This window comes from Lytechinus variegatus, chromosome 14, assembly GCF_018143015.1.
Source record: "Lytechinus variegatus isolate NC3 chromosome 14, Lvar_3.0, whole genome shotgun sequence".
NCBI lineage: Eukaryota > Metazoa > Echinodermata > Echinoidea > Temnopleuroida > Toxopneustidae > Lytechinus > Lytechinus variegatus.
The window spans coordinates 3,459,488-3,477,357 of record NC_054753.1 but is presented as its reverse complement, the minus strand read 5'-3'; the positions used below and the strand labels follow the sequence as shown (position 1 = coordinate 3,477,357).

Sequence of the window (17,870 nt, the reverse complement as noted above, 5' to 3'; positions counted from 1 at the left end):
ACTGGAGCGCGCCAAGTGGAGAATGTGAACCTTTATCTTCCACAAAGGCATCAATTCAAGAGAAGACTCATCTTTCTCTGTCTCCGAGCAACCAGGTTGGCAGATTGCCAGTTCTCTTGCGCCGTCAATAAATTGTCTGGAGAAGTCAATCGCATAAATGGCGATGTTTCAATGCGTCAATAGAGCAGACATTTCCCCTGAGAATAGGGGGAATTTAATGATAACAAAAGCGTTGCCTCACTTGACTGTATTATTCAAAAGGTAAACAGTATTCACATATCACAATATCGCATCGATTGAAAATGTTGATAGAAAAAGAGTAGCCCGACAATATTCCATGTTAATCCTTTTATGAACTTACAAAAAAACGGTCTTTCGGCTCCATGCTATTAAAGGGATGCTCCGGGCTGAAGATATTTAATACCTCAAAAAGAGTAAAATTCACAGAGCAAAATCCTGAAAAAATCATCAAAATCGGATAACAAATGTAAAGTTATTGAATTTCAAAGATTTGCATTATTCCGGTGACAGTTTCTAAGCATGTCTTCATGAATATTCGTTAGGTGGGCTGTAACCGACCGGAGGAACGGATAACGAACATTTACATATATATCCACGTAACACAGAATGCTCGAAAGGTGATTCAGGATTTATGTTCAGAAAGTCCAGGTCAGTCTTTTCAAGGCCAAGGACAGCTACACGAGGCCAAGGACTGAACATCCCAGGCAAAGCACGATGCCAGTGCCCTACTGCCCGAGACCAGGCCAAGAAAAAGACTTCGGCGGTCAGGACATGGTCAAGGTCATATGCAGTGATTGACCATGAGACCGACCTTGGCCTTGAGGAGCACATCATTGCGGCAGTAGGCCTACATCTTGGATTTGTAAGAATACACATTTTTCATTTCCCTCCTCTGTCCTGGTAAGCGACTTAATAATGCAATTTTTCCAGGGGCTACTGTATTTTGCCCCCGAAATGTTCAAAAGACCCCTGAAAAATTCACCATTCATTGAAATTTTAAGAAGCTTATCCAATGTTGCAGATTTAGGCAATAACTTTTGTTTTCCCTGCTCAATACTAAATCTGACTATTAAATTCTTACAAAATGACCATTAACAGCTTGTGGGTTGAATTCAAGGATGCTCGTATAAAATATTCGCATCCAGGGTCCACCAAAACAATGTAGCCATACTGGCGATCTCTGACTTCTCCTGGTCTTCTTTCCTTTCTACGTGTCATACTTGAAATTGATGCATTTAACAATTGTTCAAACACTTTAACCTTAGCAAGGAAGGGGGGACTTTCCGTTAAAATGTGAAAACAACATAAACATTGGAGTTTGCAATAACATTGAAATAACGGGAGTTTAGTAACTGCTGTATAAACAAACAAAATAAAAAGCAAAACATTGGCACGTAGATGGGTTTATCATGTCATGAACTGTAGCAAAAGTCAATGATCATGCCAATGTCCTTACCGGAATGTTGGACCATACGTACACACGTGGTCCCTGGTTGGACCAGGGACGTGGTTTGAACTACACAAGAGGGTTGCGAGTTGCTGGTTCAGAAAACACAAATGACAATTGCCATTTAGGGTAAAATATTGAAATTTTGCTGAATGTCTGTTGTCCGTAGTACTTGTATAAACATGGACCAACAAATTTACTGTCATTATGTAAAGAAAAAAAAGCAGCAGAGTAGCAAGCGAGTCCTTACAGATGGCAGAATCATGGAGGTAGTAGAATACGTTACGGCGTGTGTGTCTTGCAGAGAATGGCCAACTCAGTACACCTTTTTTCCATTCACATACTTGAGCAAACCGGACATAACACTGCATAACACACACGTGCTGAACGCATGAGCCGAAGAATCACACTGAACTTGACCTACCGTACGATGCTAAACGAGTTGCGCACTTTGCCCTAGCTTCAACAAAGTGCACGGCAATTCCCTGAAGATTTGATTTCGTAACGAACATGTTTCCTTCAAGTTCCCTTGAAGACATCAGATATGATGGCGAGTATAGACTTACGCCCTCCCCTAGTCGTTAACAATATTATTCAATGGGGACTGTCTTTCTTTTTGGTCATGGGATGTTCAGTGATCATCACCACGGGCGCCTGGCACTAACTCACAAATAAAATAAGAGTTAAAATACATAATACGACCAATGATTTAGCATTCAATGTTTCTTGAAGACACTTTCATCAGCATATGACCGGGACCATGTAACTTTCGGACAAAAAGCTTAGCGCTTTCTCGTATGGTTGATTTCTATGCTTGTTTTCATCATAATGTGCGATCAAACGTTTATAAAAATCAAGTCTACGATCAATCGGGTGAATTACGGCTCCCATGACATTTGCTCCTGCGACAATATTGCTCCGATGGAAAATCTGGACTTTATTACCAAACATGAAACATAATTTCCAAAACTAAATAAACCCTATCCTTATTTTTACCTTCTGAACTATTAAATCTATTACAATCCTAACTTTAGCCATATGCCCTCGGATAAGTTAAGACTGGAGCAAGCAATTGTCGCAAGAGCACATCTCGTGTGACTCGTGTCACCCTCGGTTCGAATCATAAAACATGAATCCATATTTCTTACAATAAATTCTGAAGGGCATACATGATAAGCCTTCTTGTAGTTGTAGGTCCATGATGAAACTGACTGGTGGAGTCATCTAGATGCTCGAAGCTCCTTGTCGTGTGGTACGACACGATAAGGAGTGATCAAACTTCACTATCAACCGGTTTAAAGCATTTTATCGGAGGCCGCAGTGTGCTGGTTTTGTCGAATATGTTGAAAGCGGAAGTTGCAAGGCTCCGGTACCCTCATAAAGCTGAGTCAATCTCTTCACAAGATACTGCCAGAACTTCAACTGAACCACTAATCATCCAATTCGCGGTTTTCTAATGCTTGGTTTGTCCCGGGGGCTTGTCATATTAAATCTTCATTTATTAATGAATCCGGCGTCAGTTGATCCCGTTTGGTGTTAATTCACGCAAAGACTCCTTCAGTCAACATTATGAACTTGCTCCCCACTTTGACAGTTGCCGTTACCCGGGCACCCCTGAGTTTCCTTTCTCTCTGCCAGGCTCTTTTACTTGTTTAAATCAAGTATCGAGCAATTGATGTATCAATTGAATTATGACATTTCACCGTCCTTACAGTATGACGTTCGAGTATCATTGTTGCTGGTTCATGACTGTTAATTTTCGTGAAGTCTTCTTCATGTTCAAGACAGAACAAACTCATGGCAATGTATCCCTTAATGAAGTCAGTGGTGGGAAGCGAAACAATAATAAATGATTAGGAATTTTAATATCCCAGTGCCTCGTAAAATGAAATCACTCTTATGAGTGGTATCATTCTTAGGTACTCAGATTTATAATAAAGACGATCTATGTACCAATGCCAGGATCCATTGCCAAAGACGATTGATAAGTATCTCAAGGCAATTTACTTCTCATTTACTTTTTTTCGGTTCGTGAAATCATGGACCAATTGCCGACATCTATTCCAGACCTCACCGTTTCTTCAAGACGTAGAGACTGGTAAAGAAGGGATCAACATGTTGTGATTCTGTTCTGTGCATGGTCATTGCGAAAGAGGACGTCTTGCCTAATTGGCTCCAGGGATGAACCGCAGACCTGGGCAAATGCAGGAAGTTCATGAGTGCAAGCAACAGACCACGAAGCAATTGTAAATGGACCAGGTGCCATACAGATAACTTTTAGTAAAAGCGTTATGAAATTCGGGCTCCAGCCTATCGATTTATATTAAAATGAATTCCCTGTCATCACACTCAGAAAATATTACTGAAAAACTTCGGAACCAAGTTGCACCCTTCCTGCAATTTCCTGTAACTGTAAAGCATGGGAATTTACCAACTTGGGACCATGCATGTGTCCTAGGACCGATCTGTCATTGGGAAATTTGATTTTGGGAAGCAGAACATTAATACACATGACTGAAAAGTAAACCATCCAAATTCCATACTAACAAAGTGCGCATTCATTCGGTACAAATTAAGATGCAACTATGTGCATGTGAATTTCCTAATCAATTTCAAAGTTCAAAAGCGGTTCCCAAGTTTGCAGATGTGGTTTATCATTCTGAACTTCTGATGCACCTGAAGTTCTGAACTTCAAATATATCTTCTTTTTTTCTTTACTATGTTTAATGTAAACATGAACATAATTAATCATAGTTGTTTAACGACCTAAATATGGTTGGACTGAAATCTTTCAAGACATAGAGACATGGGGAGCGTTTCATTAACAGTTTCGTCTGACATGTTGTCAGATCTGACATCTTTCCTTGATTTTGATTGGCTGATAAGCAATGTTACCATGGTAGCTGTCGGATAAAATGGGACTTGTTGGATAAAAATTCTGACAAGTCCTTTCATGAAACGCTCCCCAGGTCTGACATCTTTCCCTGACAATGACTGGCTGAGAGGCACTGTTACCATAGTAACTGTTGGATAAAACAGTACTTGTCTGATAAAAACGTCTGAAAAATCTTTTCATGAAACGCTCCCTGCAGATTATCTTAAAAGTTGTCAGATCTGACAACTGGAAAGTTTCCCTGATTTTTATTGGCTGACGAACGCGGGTATGATCTGTTCACTGAAGAAAATGTCGGATAAAACAGGTTGAGTCGGATGTAATATCCTACTACACTCAAATTAAAAGATCTTAAAATATGTCACGATCGGCTGGTGACCATTCGAACATCGAATTTATTTGTGTATTCTTATTAAGGACAGAACAAATACTTCACAGGTCATCAAAGTGAAACAGTGTCCAACAATAATGGGGGCTAACAGAAACTTAATATACAGTAGGCATTTAAGAGCACTTAGAATATTCATTTTTTTTATATATAATATATATACATCTCTTTTATCTTTTAATAGAATCTGGACGGAAGCTTCCAAATGCAGTCTTGTGGCGTGTGTCTGCATATTTACATACTACATGTACTGGAAGCATGTTGCATTTGAGTTGGATGTTTTCTCAAGGCAGGTAAATTTTGTTTGCTACAAGTACGTAGATTTGAATCGAACAAAGGTCCGTTCGTGTTCAAGGGTGTAAAGGTCTGGATTGGACACGAGCAGTATGCATGATACATCTTCATTTCTAAAACGATGTCCTCCCGGGATTTTTTTTCTCTCCTCCCTCTCTCTCTCTCTCTCTCTCTCTCTCCATATCACTTTCTAGAAATTCTAGATTTCTCATTCCCTATCGAAATAAAGTGAGATAAAACCGATTATGATGTTACCAACAAACATTGAACCCTATCATAGAGCCGTGGCATTTTGAAAGGAAAACAACTCTTCTAGATAATATTATTTTGAATATCAGTCTAGCATCCCCCCCCCCCCAAGAAAAAAAATCGAATATTGGTGTAACCAAGATGGAGCTAAGTGTTGACATAGTGTCAGACTCAAACATATGCATTTTTTTTTACTCACGAGGCTTCAAACTTCAAAGTCTCAAGCCTGTTCAAATACCATTGTTTCATTTCGTCTTAAAGTGATGAAAGGATAATCGTGTAGAGTTATTACTGAAATATACAGAAGTTGACCTGCATGGGCCTAGCCATATTAATAAGTACATGTACATCGTGCATGGAAACATGGACCTACACAATAGGTCCATGATGGAAGCCGGCAACATGTAGGTTCGGGGTTCAGTTCAGAGGTAAAATGTGTACCATCGAGGACCACCACGCCCACTTGTTCTCCTCCCCATAGCGAGATCCTGATGCATCACAAAATACAAATACATGTAGATCTTCCTTTCCTATAGTATAGAGACCCACATGTGTTTTGTTCAATTATTTGTATATCTTTGCTGGGATGTGCCGAACACGACGAGTAAATTATATACCACAACCATGACATTCTAATCTTACTTTATGTAACCACATAATATTATTTGCAGCTTTTTTTAATGTTCGTTATCAAAGCAAAATACCATTACATTTTGCAGTTCTATGGTCATATAAACATTAATTTGTGTTTAATTTTTTATCGTGCCATTTCCACATTTTAATTACTTGTTTTTTCATGAATGATGTTGATTAATGCAGTAAACCTGTGTGGTTCGATGCCGTCTGCATTGGTACCAGCACAAAATTAATTGAGCGGAAATCATTACTGAGAAAAGGTAGATCAAAGAAGATCAGTACATACATGTAGGCCTACACCTTTAAATGAGGGTAGAGACGCTGCAGTGGTGTCAAATTTTACAAAAACCTTGGATATATAATTACTAATACTATTCACTGACACTACGTCTCTCACGTCATGTCATTTATTCACTATCGGAATACATCATATATATTCGTATCAAAAAAACCTAATCAAACCGCCGATATCCCCACAGTATAAGTGGAGCATTTTATTTTAATAGTTTTATTCAGGGACGAAGCGACAGGGAACAAAGTGGCTGTCACACCCCCCCCCCCCCCCTTCCTACGGCCCTGTCCCTCCCCCGTTTCGAAAAAGAACAGAGGAAGGAATTGGGTTAGTGTTATGGGCACTTAGGGCACTGTTTATTTGTTGTATAACTGTTGACCGTTATGTTGCGTTGATTTGTACGCTGGGGTATTTTTACCGTTATTCCCATTGTGTTTGCAGATAGAGCAAAATAAGCCATTGATCAAAGCGATTACGTAATAGCTAGATGCATGAGGAGGGCGGAGGGGGTTTATTTCAAATTCGTCTAATGCTGAAGTCGTTCAATTTGCAACTCGTCTACTATTATTTGGTCTACCGTCAGTTCGTCCACTAATTGCCAATTCGCCAACTCACCATTTTGTCTAATAACCCAGTTGGTCCATGCAATAGCTACTTAGTCCCATGAACCATTTTGGTCTAATTTACTGGGCGAAATGAATGAAAAAAAGATGGGTACTTAACCAAATTATTAATGTTGAGGGACGGAATGACAGACTAAATGAAAGTAGACCATGTAGTGAGTGGACGAGTTGGCAGCAGATGAATTGGCGATTTACCGGCGGAGGCACCTCTGTCTAGAAGACATGTCTATATTGTAAGCCTTAGAACTACAATGGTCCATGGAACATGTACGTCCATGAGCACAGCAAGAAGGATCTACAGGAAGGCTTGAAGATGGATCAACAGCAAGGCTTAAAACAAGCCTACAATAGTTCCAATGTTTCAAGACCCGCTTATTGATTGATGTTCCAATGTGAATCTGTGTCTGTAGAGTGTAGACTACAAGCAACAATACTGGCCAGAGCAAACCAATACACGATTATTGATTCCTCTGGAATTATTTAAGAAGTAATTGTAATCGGTTGTATAACAAGCGAGATTGATGACACTCCACCTTTATGGTAAAGCTGGTTGGCCTACATAATAACCAGAACATGTTAACCCCGGATGTTAACAAAAATCGCAGTTCGCAGTTTGAATCTGACAAATGGTTAACGTAAATATTGTTAATGATCAATTGGTATTTTGTTTATTGGATTGATAATAATTAATGACATTAATGATAATAATAATAACAATAACAATTGAATAATAGTATTTTATCTCTCTCCATATATGATGCTCACTTTACTAAATTGTATTCGTATTTCATTTATTGTGAACCAATATTAAACGCATTAAACATATATATTTTTTTGCATATCAATATAATAGGCCTACACATTCAGATATAGGGTAACATGCCAAAGAAAAGGGGATTGAAAACTTGGTCAAAGATGATTATATTGTTGTGAATAGTACTACTACAGGTCAGCATCGGGTGATGGACAAACTTTGTAAGTATGCATGGTGTCCAAGGTTTGATGCCTATTACTTTTCTCTTCTTTCTATTATTACGTAGTCGTTACGTAATTCACTATTTGCTGATAACAAAACCGTGAGGATGTAGGCCTATTGTTTCCCCTGTGAGGAAACCAACCAGCACATGGCACAAAGGGATAAGGAATTTATTCTTTTCTGATCAGTCGAGTGGAAGATATCGTACAACTAGGGACGTTTCATGGTACAACTGAAGTCGTTCACGCATCAAGTTGAAATGCTTCATATTTTTAATGACCATTAAGCCCCTTTCACAATTGACGTACGACCATTTGCGACCCGGTCGTGCGACAGGCTGCAACAGGCAACAATCTCTAGTCATCTCATAAGATCGCACAGAGGCTTTCACAGTTGCAACAGCTGTCGTACAACAAAAAAATGACCAGTAAACCCCGTTGTACGAGTAAGTCGCATATACGTTGAACAACACTCACACGATGATCGCCCGACCGATGGTACGACCTGCGAGTGAATCAATCGTATTTGATCGCGTTCGGATTTTGAACATGTTCAAAGTTCAGATGCGACTAGTCACGACCACCTCCGACCACCTCGAGTTCGTGCGATCGTCTACAACGACTGCGAGTGCTCGCAAGACACCAAGGGATCGATCGTGCAACAACAAGAAAAACTGTTGCAGGCGGTCGTAAACAGGTCGTACGTCAATTGTGAAAGGGGCTTAAGTTGCCTATATACAATGTGCTTGTATGCCTACATCTACTATTTATTTTGTAAATTACAAAATAAATTGCAATGATTATACAATATAGGCCCAAATGCTTCACATCAAATGTAGGCCTACATGTAGGTGTATGTGTTTGTATTGATAGGCCAATAGACCTTCATGGTACTTTTGAATGCTGTAATCATATTTACCATCATCTCTTGTACATGTATTGCCATTATCACCATAATTCCTCTCGGAGTGTCATTCAGCAATCACTACCAATAGGCCTACCTGTAAGCTTCCCCCTTTCGCTTTATTTCTTTTCAGTATTCACTTTTCATGATTGTGGCACCGCCCAACTTTGCACGGAATCTTTAATAAATGTTTCCAACTTGTTTCATCTCACATCATTAATGCAATTTTGATGAGATTGTATGAGAACTCTGTATGACACTTTATAGTGAACTTATGAACTTGAAGAGATGTTAGACAGGATCCTGACTCATTCATAAAAAGGCTCCTCATCTATCAGAAGGAAAGATCTGAAACCTCGCCAACTCCTACACTATGCCGATTCTCTCAGGATAATAGTCTATGCTACTATGTCTATGTGTCATCTCATTTGGTTAGGAGGGGGTAATTGGGGGGAAGGTTTGCAAATTTGAAGGGAGGGAAGGGAGAGGGTATACAGTTAAACTTTATTTTAAGTCGACCTAAAATAAGTATATTATTCGCCAAAGCCGCCATTTTTATTTTGGCTCGTCAAATTTCTCGGTCAAAATCAAATCCCCTCCTTGGAAAAAAAACTAGACCTCTCCCTGCATAGTACCAGATTATGTAAAACTAAAACATAATCTGTATACGCCACGCTTAAATGTAAGAGCATGGACCTATTACGAATAGGTCCATGGTAGGAGCATACCTCCTGAAGTCAAATTTCTACCAGTAACATTTTCCTTGGTCCTACAGATTAGACTGGATAAAACATATTAAAGGGACGGTCCGGGCTGAAAATATAAATACAGTAAAATTCACAAAGAAAATGCTGAAAATTTCATCAAAATCGGATAACAAAGTTATTGAATTTTAAAGTTTATCAATATTTTGTGAAAACAGTTACCTGCACATTGTCAAGAATATTCATTAGGTGGGCTGCTGATGACGTCACATCCCGACTTTCTTTTTCTTATGTTATTATATGAAATCATATATGTTTATTTTTTCATACTTGTGTAAATGATGTGTCTCCACTCTCCATTGTGAAGTTGCGGCAATAAATAATTAATGCACGTAATCAGTTGTCAATCCAATTGTTTAGTTATTGGTAGAAAGTGTTTGAATAAACCGAATTTCATATGATAAAATACAAAAGATCAAGTGGGGATATGACATCATCAGCCTACCTAATGAATATTCAAAAAGACATGTCCAGAACTGTTTCACCGGAATAATGCAAATCTTTAAAATTCAATAACTTTGTTATTTGTTATCCGATTTTGATCAAATTTTCAGCATTTTGCTTTGTGAATTTTACTCTATTTATTGAGATAAATATTTCCAGCCTGGACCATCCCTTTAAGGTTACCTTATCAGGGAGACGTACGGGTTGAGGACGGATAGGAGAAAAACGTGATGATGCTTGGCGCGGGTAAAACGACATGGAAGGTGTTAGTAGGGGATGGGTAGGGGCGGGACGGGGGCGGGGCAGAGTAGGAGTGGCCCCTTTCAATGCTACGCACATATGTATGCGTGTGTTAGTACAAATTCAAGTTTGAGTCATAACAAAAAAAAACAGAATATTTTGAATTCACATAATAACCACTCAACACTTCAGAACAATTGTTTAATCTGACATTGAATTCACTAAACCCCAAAAAGGTCACACGCTCATATGAATCGGTAAAAAGTAGGTAGTCCCTAAATATATTCCCCTATCGGTTTTCATTCAGCATCTTGAAATGTTCAAGAAATTTCACTTTACGTGTATAATTTCTCTGCGATCTTATGTCATAATTGAATTTGTCATCACATTGCCTACATAATATGGAAATAGTGACTTATATTCCGTTTATTTCCCCCCTTAATGCCTCTCGATAACTAGAGTCATTTTACTAAATTTAAATTATCAATCGGGCTATAAGCAGTTTAATAATGTTCATGCGACAAACAAAATTTCTGCTGGAAATTTTGTTGTCGATCTTTCGAAATATCTTTTCCAAGATCTGAGTGTCCTTAAACAAATTCAAATAAATTGATAGCTTATCGTTTGCTAAAAAGTTTCACTGAAACTAAAATGGTTGCAGTTTACTGAACTACACTTTTCCACTTCAGAAAACAGTTACTTCTAATATCTGTCTGTAAGTCCGGTGGAACGTTGTAGGGAAATATGGACAACGTTATCCAATTATTTGCTTAAGACGTTGTGTCAAGACTGTACTAGTGTTTGCAGAGGGGAGGTGGTAACGTAAGCCAAACTACTTCTTTTTATTTTATTCTTTTATTTGGGAAAAATTGTCGAGCATTTTCTTTTCTCCATGTCCTCAAGCTTCTTGAAGAGAAGACAGCATAGATTTATTCAATAAAATCAAAAGTGACAAAGAAAGAGGGATTACGATCAGGAAATTGTAATTCGAGGCACGTTTGTCACGATGCTTGGGTTGGAAATTGCACTGAAATTATTGCGTAATAGATCATGAACGTCAGTTACATATTACAGCAATGGATATGTTGTAAATATTTGTAATTGAAAAAACAGTTAAAATTAAAATTAAAAACATAGGTAAAATAGCTAGTTCACAACTTTTCACACTAATCAAATTATATCAATCATGTCAATCATATTGAACAGTCAGTAATATGACGGGGATATTTGGAAATCAATAGTAGTCTCCCTAACTGTTCCAGGGTCCATTCAGCTCGTTTGGTCACTGACCAGTAGTGACCATGAAACTTCCGAATTGGCAGCTATCCAACACACGCTTTATTGTCCAGGTGTTTTATTCGAAATATTTCTTTTATCTACGAATTGATCACCCTTTTTTGATCGCGTGCTTTGAAAGAGGGGCATCCTACAAAAGTATGACTGGTGAAAGGGTGAAAGGGGAGAAATTCGAATTGATATGATTTGCCGTTTGTTAGATTTAGAGAACCAAGATTGACGGGTTAAGTAGACCTATATCTACATGTATTTTCTTCTTCTTCTTTTAACAGATATTTACTTTATTCATCGGAAATGGAAAGTTGAGAACTAATTACTTCCCACATTTTTTTTAAATGCAGACTCAAGTTATACAAATGCATCATACCATATCACACCTCTCCAGTAATAAACTAAGAAATTAAGAATGGATTTCTGCAATGTCGTTGATTTTAACTATATTTTCAATCAAAGAAATCGTGAATTGAAATCATTAACTTTAAGGACAGTTTCAACAAAAAAACAAGATTTCAAAGACGTTTTCCATATTAATATCAACAAATTTCTCAGTCATGTTCCTCTATTTGGGAAACTCGAAGTTTGAATAACTTAAATTAAAATAATTCAATAAACAGATTTAAAATGCTAAAAGTAAAAGTTCTTACGAAATGTTTGAATAAGTCTATAACTTAAGAATCGATTTGAACGCGGGCGAGTCTGAATTTATCATCAAACCCGTCCAGGCCAAGAGATGTTATTCAATTAAATCTAATCTATTAAAGTAAAACGTTAAGACCTAAAAACGTTCAATCATTACGTCGACAACTTGATTATTTGAATTCAATTCAATTGACAAAGTCAATAGACTTAGAAAAAAGGGGGATTAAGTTAATGATCATAGTGATAAAACCTATAAAAGCATGAGACAAGTGCGTGGAGAAGTGCAAATAAACCCATCTATCCCAAATCAAACATGATAAGATTAAAATGATAAGCAACGACTTACCAAAGATGGACCGGTGAGAACGCCAATACCGTACCCGTACTGGGCCGAGCTCCCGAAAGTCACGGCGATGACAGAAATTACCAGCCATACAGTCGGTCTTCCCTGCGAAGGAAAAGTGTAACCACCGCTAGGCATTTTGTTTGATAGTTCAAGTTTAACTTAGAGCTAAATCTAAATACGAAGTAATAAAGATATCCTAGAATCACTTCACAAATGGTTAAGTTAAAAGTCAGAGCGAATGATGTTGGTGTCGATTCGTTCAAGTTCCCAATCAAATTGAGCTCCTCGCGTGAATTGAGAACAATAATTGATCGTCGCTGGCACACTGCATGCAAACAACCCCAACATGTGCGCGTGTGTCGTCGTAGTACCGGTGCCGGTGTGTAGTCAACACACACGAGGAACGCCTCCTTGTTTTATCTCTGAATTGAATTACAACCAACCACAGTTGTATCAAAGCTAAAATCACGTCGATTTTATAATATATTATTTGATGCAAAACTTAAGGCGGTTTTCTCTTCTCAAAATTCGCAGATATACGACAATTTTCCTCAGATCCAACCCTGCAGAAATCAATTCCACAGCGGCGAATTACTACTGGTATACGAATACTAGTCTTGGTACCAGCCTCTTGCTAAGACACTTGCGTGAGGCCCGGGCCGTTGTAACTAATGGTTTTAAATGTTGGGGAATTATGAGGCTTGGAACATAAGCCAGATGGACTCTATTTTATCAAATAGTTCATTCATATTTTCAAATATGATTTTAGACTTATTTCATCCTTTGAAATTACAAGAAATGAGAGGATGAAAATTACGCCTATTCACAATTAAGGCTTGTTTTGATAGAATAGATCAGTGAAAGCGATGAATGGGTCATAGTTTTGTCATTCAAACACTTTTCGACAAGAAACAATTATGCAAATGGATTTACATAATTTGAACACTAGTTAAGGTTGAACTGGAAAACGGATCAACTTAACAGCAATGTTGTGAACCGATTTTGTAAATTCATAACTGTAAATTGCTTTCACTGTGAAATTATACTCGGGATGTGCACGTTTTGCACTGCATTCGCAGACTGATTTTCGCGGTTGTGGCATTCGTGGCGCGATCGATCGATGCAAATCGCTGCTTTTTAGGGAGAGGTTAGTTTGCGCATGCGCTCCCCTCTCACCCATCCCACGACACACCCTTCACACGCCCAAAATGACTTCTTGTTGCTCTCGTGTTTTGTTTTCATACTTGATTGTAGATTGACAACAGTGGTCGAACGAGTTAAGAATTTTGAGGGGGGCAGCATTAGCGTACCTACGGGGGGGGGGGGCAGACTGCCCCCTGACGAGCCACAACCCATGCAAGGGACGTATCCTTGCCCCCCTGACGAGTCACATGCAACTGATCCTTTGCCCCTCCTTTGAACATGAAGACCTTTTTGTGTGTGTGTGTGTGTGTGTGTTTGCTTGTCAAATTATTTTCTTTTACGAAATCCTTTGTTTTTGGTTGAAGATCTTTTTTGGGGGGGTCATATTTTTTTCTGGTAAGAAATCCTTCATTTGTGGTTGCTTTTCGCAGAATTGTAGAACAAAAGATAGAGAATTATTATCGTCCCCTACCCCCCCCCCCCCTGGTAAATCTCTGACCAGCCGCTAAGTCAAGCTCCTCTTTGAGGGCAAGGCAGTCCCCTTAGCTCATACCACTGAATTGTTTGGGGGGTTTCCGTCAATCAAAGAAAAATATTTAGGTAGTCAGCTTATAGTGGGCGTATTATGAAATGGACAAAAGTACAATGACGGAATTCCTAAATTGAATTTACTGCCGGATATCTTCTTTCTTTTTTATTCATTCAACATTTAATTTTTGCTTTCATGGCAATTTTCCATGGTAAATAGGCATAATAAATAAAGATTAAAAGATTTGATTGAGTTCCCATGATCCGACGTCGCAATGATCATCGCAGCATGAAAATATTTTGCCGAAAATTCGGATTATTATTAGATAAAATCAGATTATCAACATAAACCGATCAAGCATTATCTGTTCAGGGAGGAATGGTTTCGAACAGAGTCATGATTTGCGATAAGTTTAGTCCATTTTCTATTTTGCTTTTTTTTCTTTCTATTATATGTCATGAGAATATGGGTTAAAGTTCAAGGTTGAACTCTACATTTATGTTGCCCATATTTTTCAAATAACAATCATTTAGCCTTCTCCAGTCATGAAATTCATATGATCAAAATTAGGTTTCGTTAGTATAACTGGAGCATGTTTTGTATTTTATTTATTCGATTTGATTTTATATAGACCGGAACTATAATAGCTGGACACTGAGTTTTTTTATTATATTTTATTTCTTCCTCTTAATGATTTTACAATTTCAAAAATCACAAAAGTTTTGCGCGACGGTACTGATCGAGCGCCATCTATTGATTTTAGATTTATAGTCTTGTATATCAAATTTACATGTAGTCGAATATGCAACCACTATGACAGTAGTGAATGCGACCAATCCCCAACCATGATTACAAAGCAGTACCCGGCTTTAATTCTTAAAGGGACTTAAACAAATTACAAACCCTTGGATTTGGAAACAAAAGTACCCTTGCATGTTTTTTTTTCAATCAACCTCGGAGTAAATCTAGGTTGCTTCGGTAAAATCAGTATTTAAAAATAAGTATTACAAGTCTCGCATCAGACTTGAAATAGGATAGAGAATACTTTTTTGGGGGGGGGGGGGGAAGAGAGGTGAAAAATATGAAAAAATCCAAGAAATTTCGGGAAATCCGGAAATTACAATTAAGGTGTAAGAACTTTCTATATTCATGTTTTATTTTAAGAAATATTTGCCTCATAGGTAGCACCATAATATTTTTGCAATTTTGTTCCTTCTTTTTTTTAAGTGCATGAAGAAAAAAAGTTTAAATTTCTTGATTTTTGGTCACTTGAACCAAGTCTAGGCTCGCTGTATTATTGTCCGATCTTAAAAAAAATCAAACTTGAAAATTTCAGGAAATGTATATGAATTTCGGGAAATTTGGTATTCAGTTTCGGGAAATTTGTTTTGGATCTGTGGAAACACTGTTTTCTAAATCATGTCGGGTTTTGTATGGTCAAAACGTTTTTCGTCCTGTATCATTGATAGTTACACTGTTTTATCGTTTATTTTTCCAATTCTCAGAAATGAATCAAACAGGTGAAAAAAACCTGGGGAGCGTTTCATCAACATTTATGTCCAACAAGTTGTCAGATCCGACAACTTTCCCCGATCCTGATTGGCTGAGAGGTACTGTTGCTATGGTAATTGTCGGATAAAACAGGACTTGTCGGATAAAATCCTTTCATGAAACGCTCCCCTGGAATCGCCAAGAATGCATGTTTGGAGATTGCATAGGTTCGTATATCTGGTTTTATGATAAAATGAAATAATAAGAAGAATTTCGTCGTATTTGTCAATCATTACGTGCATATGAAATGTTATAATATTCAAATGAAAAAAAAGGTTGTTGTTTACTTTATGAGTTTATAGTGTCGTTTATCCCACTAATCCCACGAAGCGCACAACATAGCTTTCACTCGTTGCACTTGTCACATCAATTTTTCTGCTCATTTCGAATAATAATTTCGACACAATGACAAAAAGAATTCAGTCTGGAAATTTCAGGACAAATATAATTTCTATGACGTCATCAATCCCCCCCCCCCCCTCCGCATCACCGTCGTTGGGTGAGAAAGGGTCACATACTTTCGATGAACGTATCAACAAACAAGACTGTCGAGCATTTCATGAAGAGTTTTCTTATTGATTTTCACCGACCAGCTTGCTCTGAGCCAATCAGATGCACGGATTGTCAGTAGCTTATAACATCTGTCGTTGAAAATCACTGACAAAACTCTTCAAGAAACGCTCTCGTGGTCCCCCTGGATTGAATGGGAGAACATACCGGCGCGAAATATGATCTCACAAAAAATGTGTTGGATCTAAAAGTGTTATAACTAATATATAAACCTATTTCTTGCAAGGGACTAGTGAGTGGTTCAAAACATTGTTTTCTGACAGGTTGTAAGATCGATCCGATATCTAGTTTGATTTTGATTGGTTGAGCACAGGTGTCTTACTGTTGCTATGGTAACTGTCGGATAGAAATGATTATGGTTGATAAACATCCGGCAAGCCCTCTCATAGAACGTTCCCAACCAAGTTGCAACTTCCGACTTGATATGATTTTTTTTGCGATTAAACGTGATGAAATCACTCGAAAGTATATATTCTAGAGTAGATCAGCTATCGTTTTATTCAAGGGACTAAGTACTTTATCACGGCCTGCTCATAGTTTGCAAGACTGTTTTTAAATCAATTTTATGCTTGCAATTCATAATTATCATGATAGAAAATCGGATTATCAGAAAAGTTTAGTTACTCGTGCGTGTTGGTGAATAAAGCAGATCTTTACCTTTTAAGGAAAAGTCCACCCCAACCAAAAGTTTTTATTGGATTAAAGTTCCAACAAGTATAACACCGAAAAGGCTCATCAAAATGGGATACAATATTATTAAAGAAGGTTATGAAAATTAAAAATACCTTTAATTTCACAAAACAGTTATATGCACATCATGTTCGGTATGCGAATGAAGGGACTGATGACGTCACCCACTGTTTTGTTTTGTATTGTATTGCCATGTAAAACAAAGTTTTATTCCTCCCTGAATATTTGGAATTACCAGTGCTTTAACGCTTTACGGTTCAGTAACGTTGGTCTCAAAGGGATACTCCGGCCTGAAGATATTTATTCTGGAATAAATAGAGTAAATTCACAGAGCAAAATGCTGAAAATTTCATCAAAATCGGATAACAAATAACGAAGTTATTGAATTTTTAACACTTGCATTTTTCCGGTGAAACAGTGCTAGGCATGTCTTCATGAATATTCATTAGGTGGGCTGATGATGTCACATCCCCATTTCCTTTTTCTTATGTTATTAGTTAAAATGATCATTTTTTCATAATGTGTAAATTATATGTCTCCTTTATGATGAAATAACTTTTTTTCCAATGTAAAGCAAACCCCTTTAAATGTCAAAATTAGCATCAATCTCAATTATCAATATCAACATGTTTTCGTCACCCCTGTATATACGAGCGGACGCAGCGAGCGAGGAAAAACGGTTGTATTTCAGTGGAAGTAATAACTTGCCACAAAATATACCACGGATCCTTTTCATTAAAACCATTTTGTCTCTAATTTTATTTTTATTCTATAGACATATAGGGCCTATACGAGTGAGGGAAAAATGTATTACGAAGGAGCGCAGCGAGTGTTAATGTGTGAATGTCGAGTTAATTGAAGAAAAATTTTGTATGTGAAATCCAGTATGTATGTTATGATCGTCATTTAATTCACCACCTGACCACCCCTTTGTGC

At 37.7% G+C, this 17,870-nt stretch overlaps 1 protein-coding gene across 1 annotated transcript in view; it reads right to left on the bottom strand.

Moving 5' to 3' along the window:
- The window catches only part of LOC121427347 (solute carrier family 2, facilitated glucose transporter member 5-like), a 35,374-nt gene that overhangs the window by 15,974 nt on the left and 1,530 nt on the right, over positions 1-17,870 (bottom strand). The window contains exon 3 of the mRNA XM_041623695.1: positions 12,452-12,553. Within this exon, the coding sequence (XP_041479629.1) occupies positions 12,452-12,553 (102 nt within the window). The remainder of the gene's footprint in view (positions 1-12,451; positions 12,554-17,870) is intronic.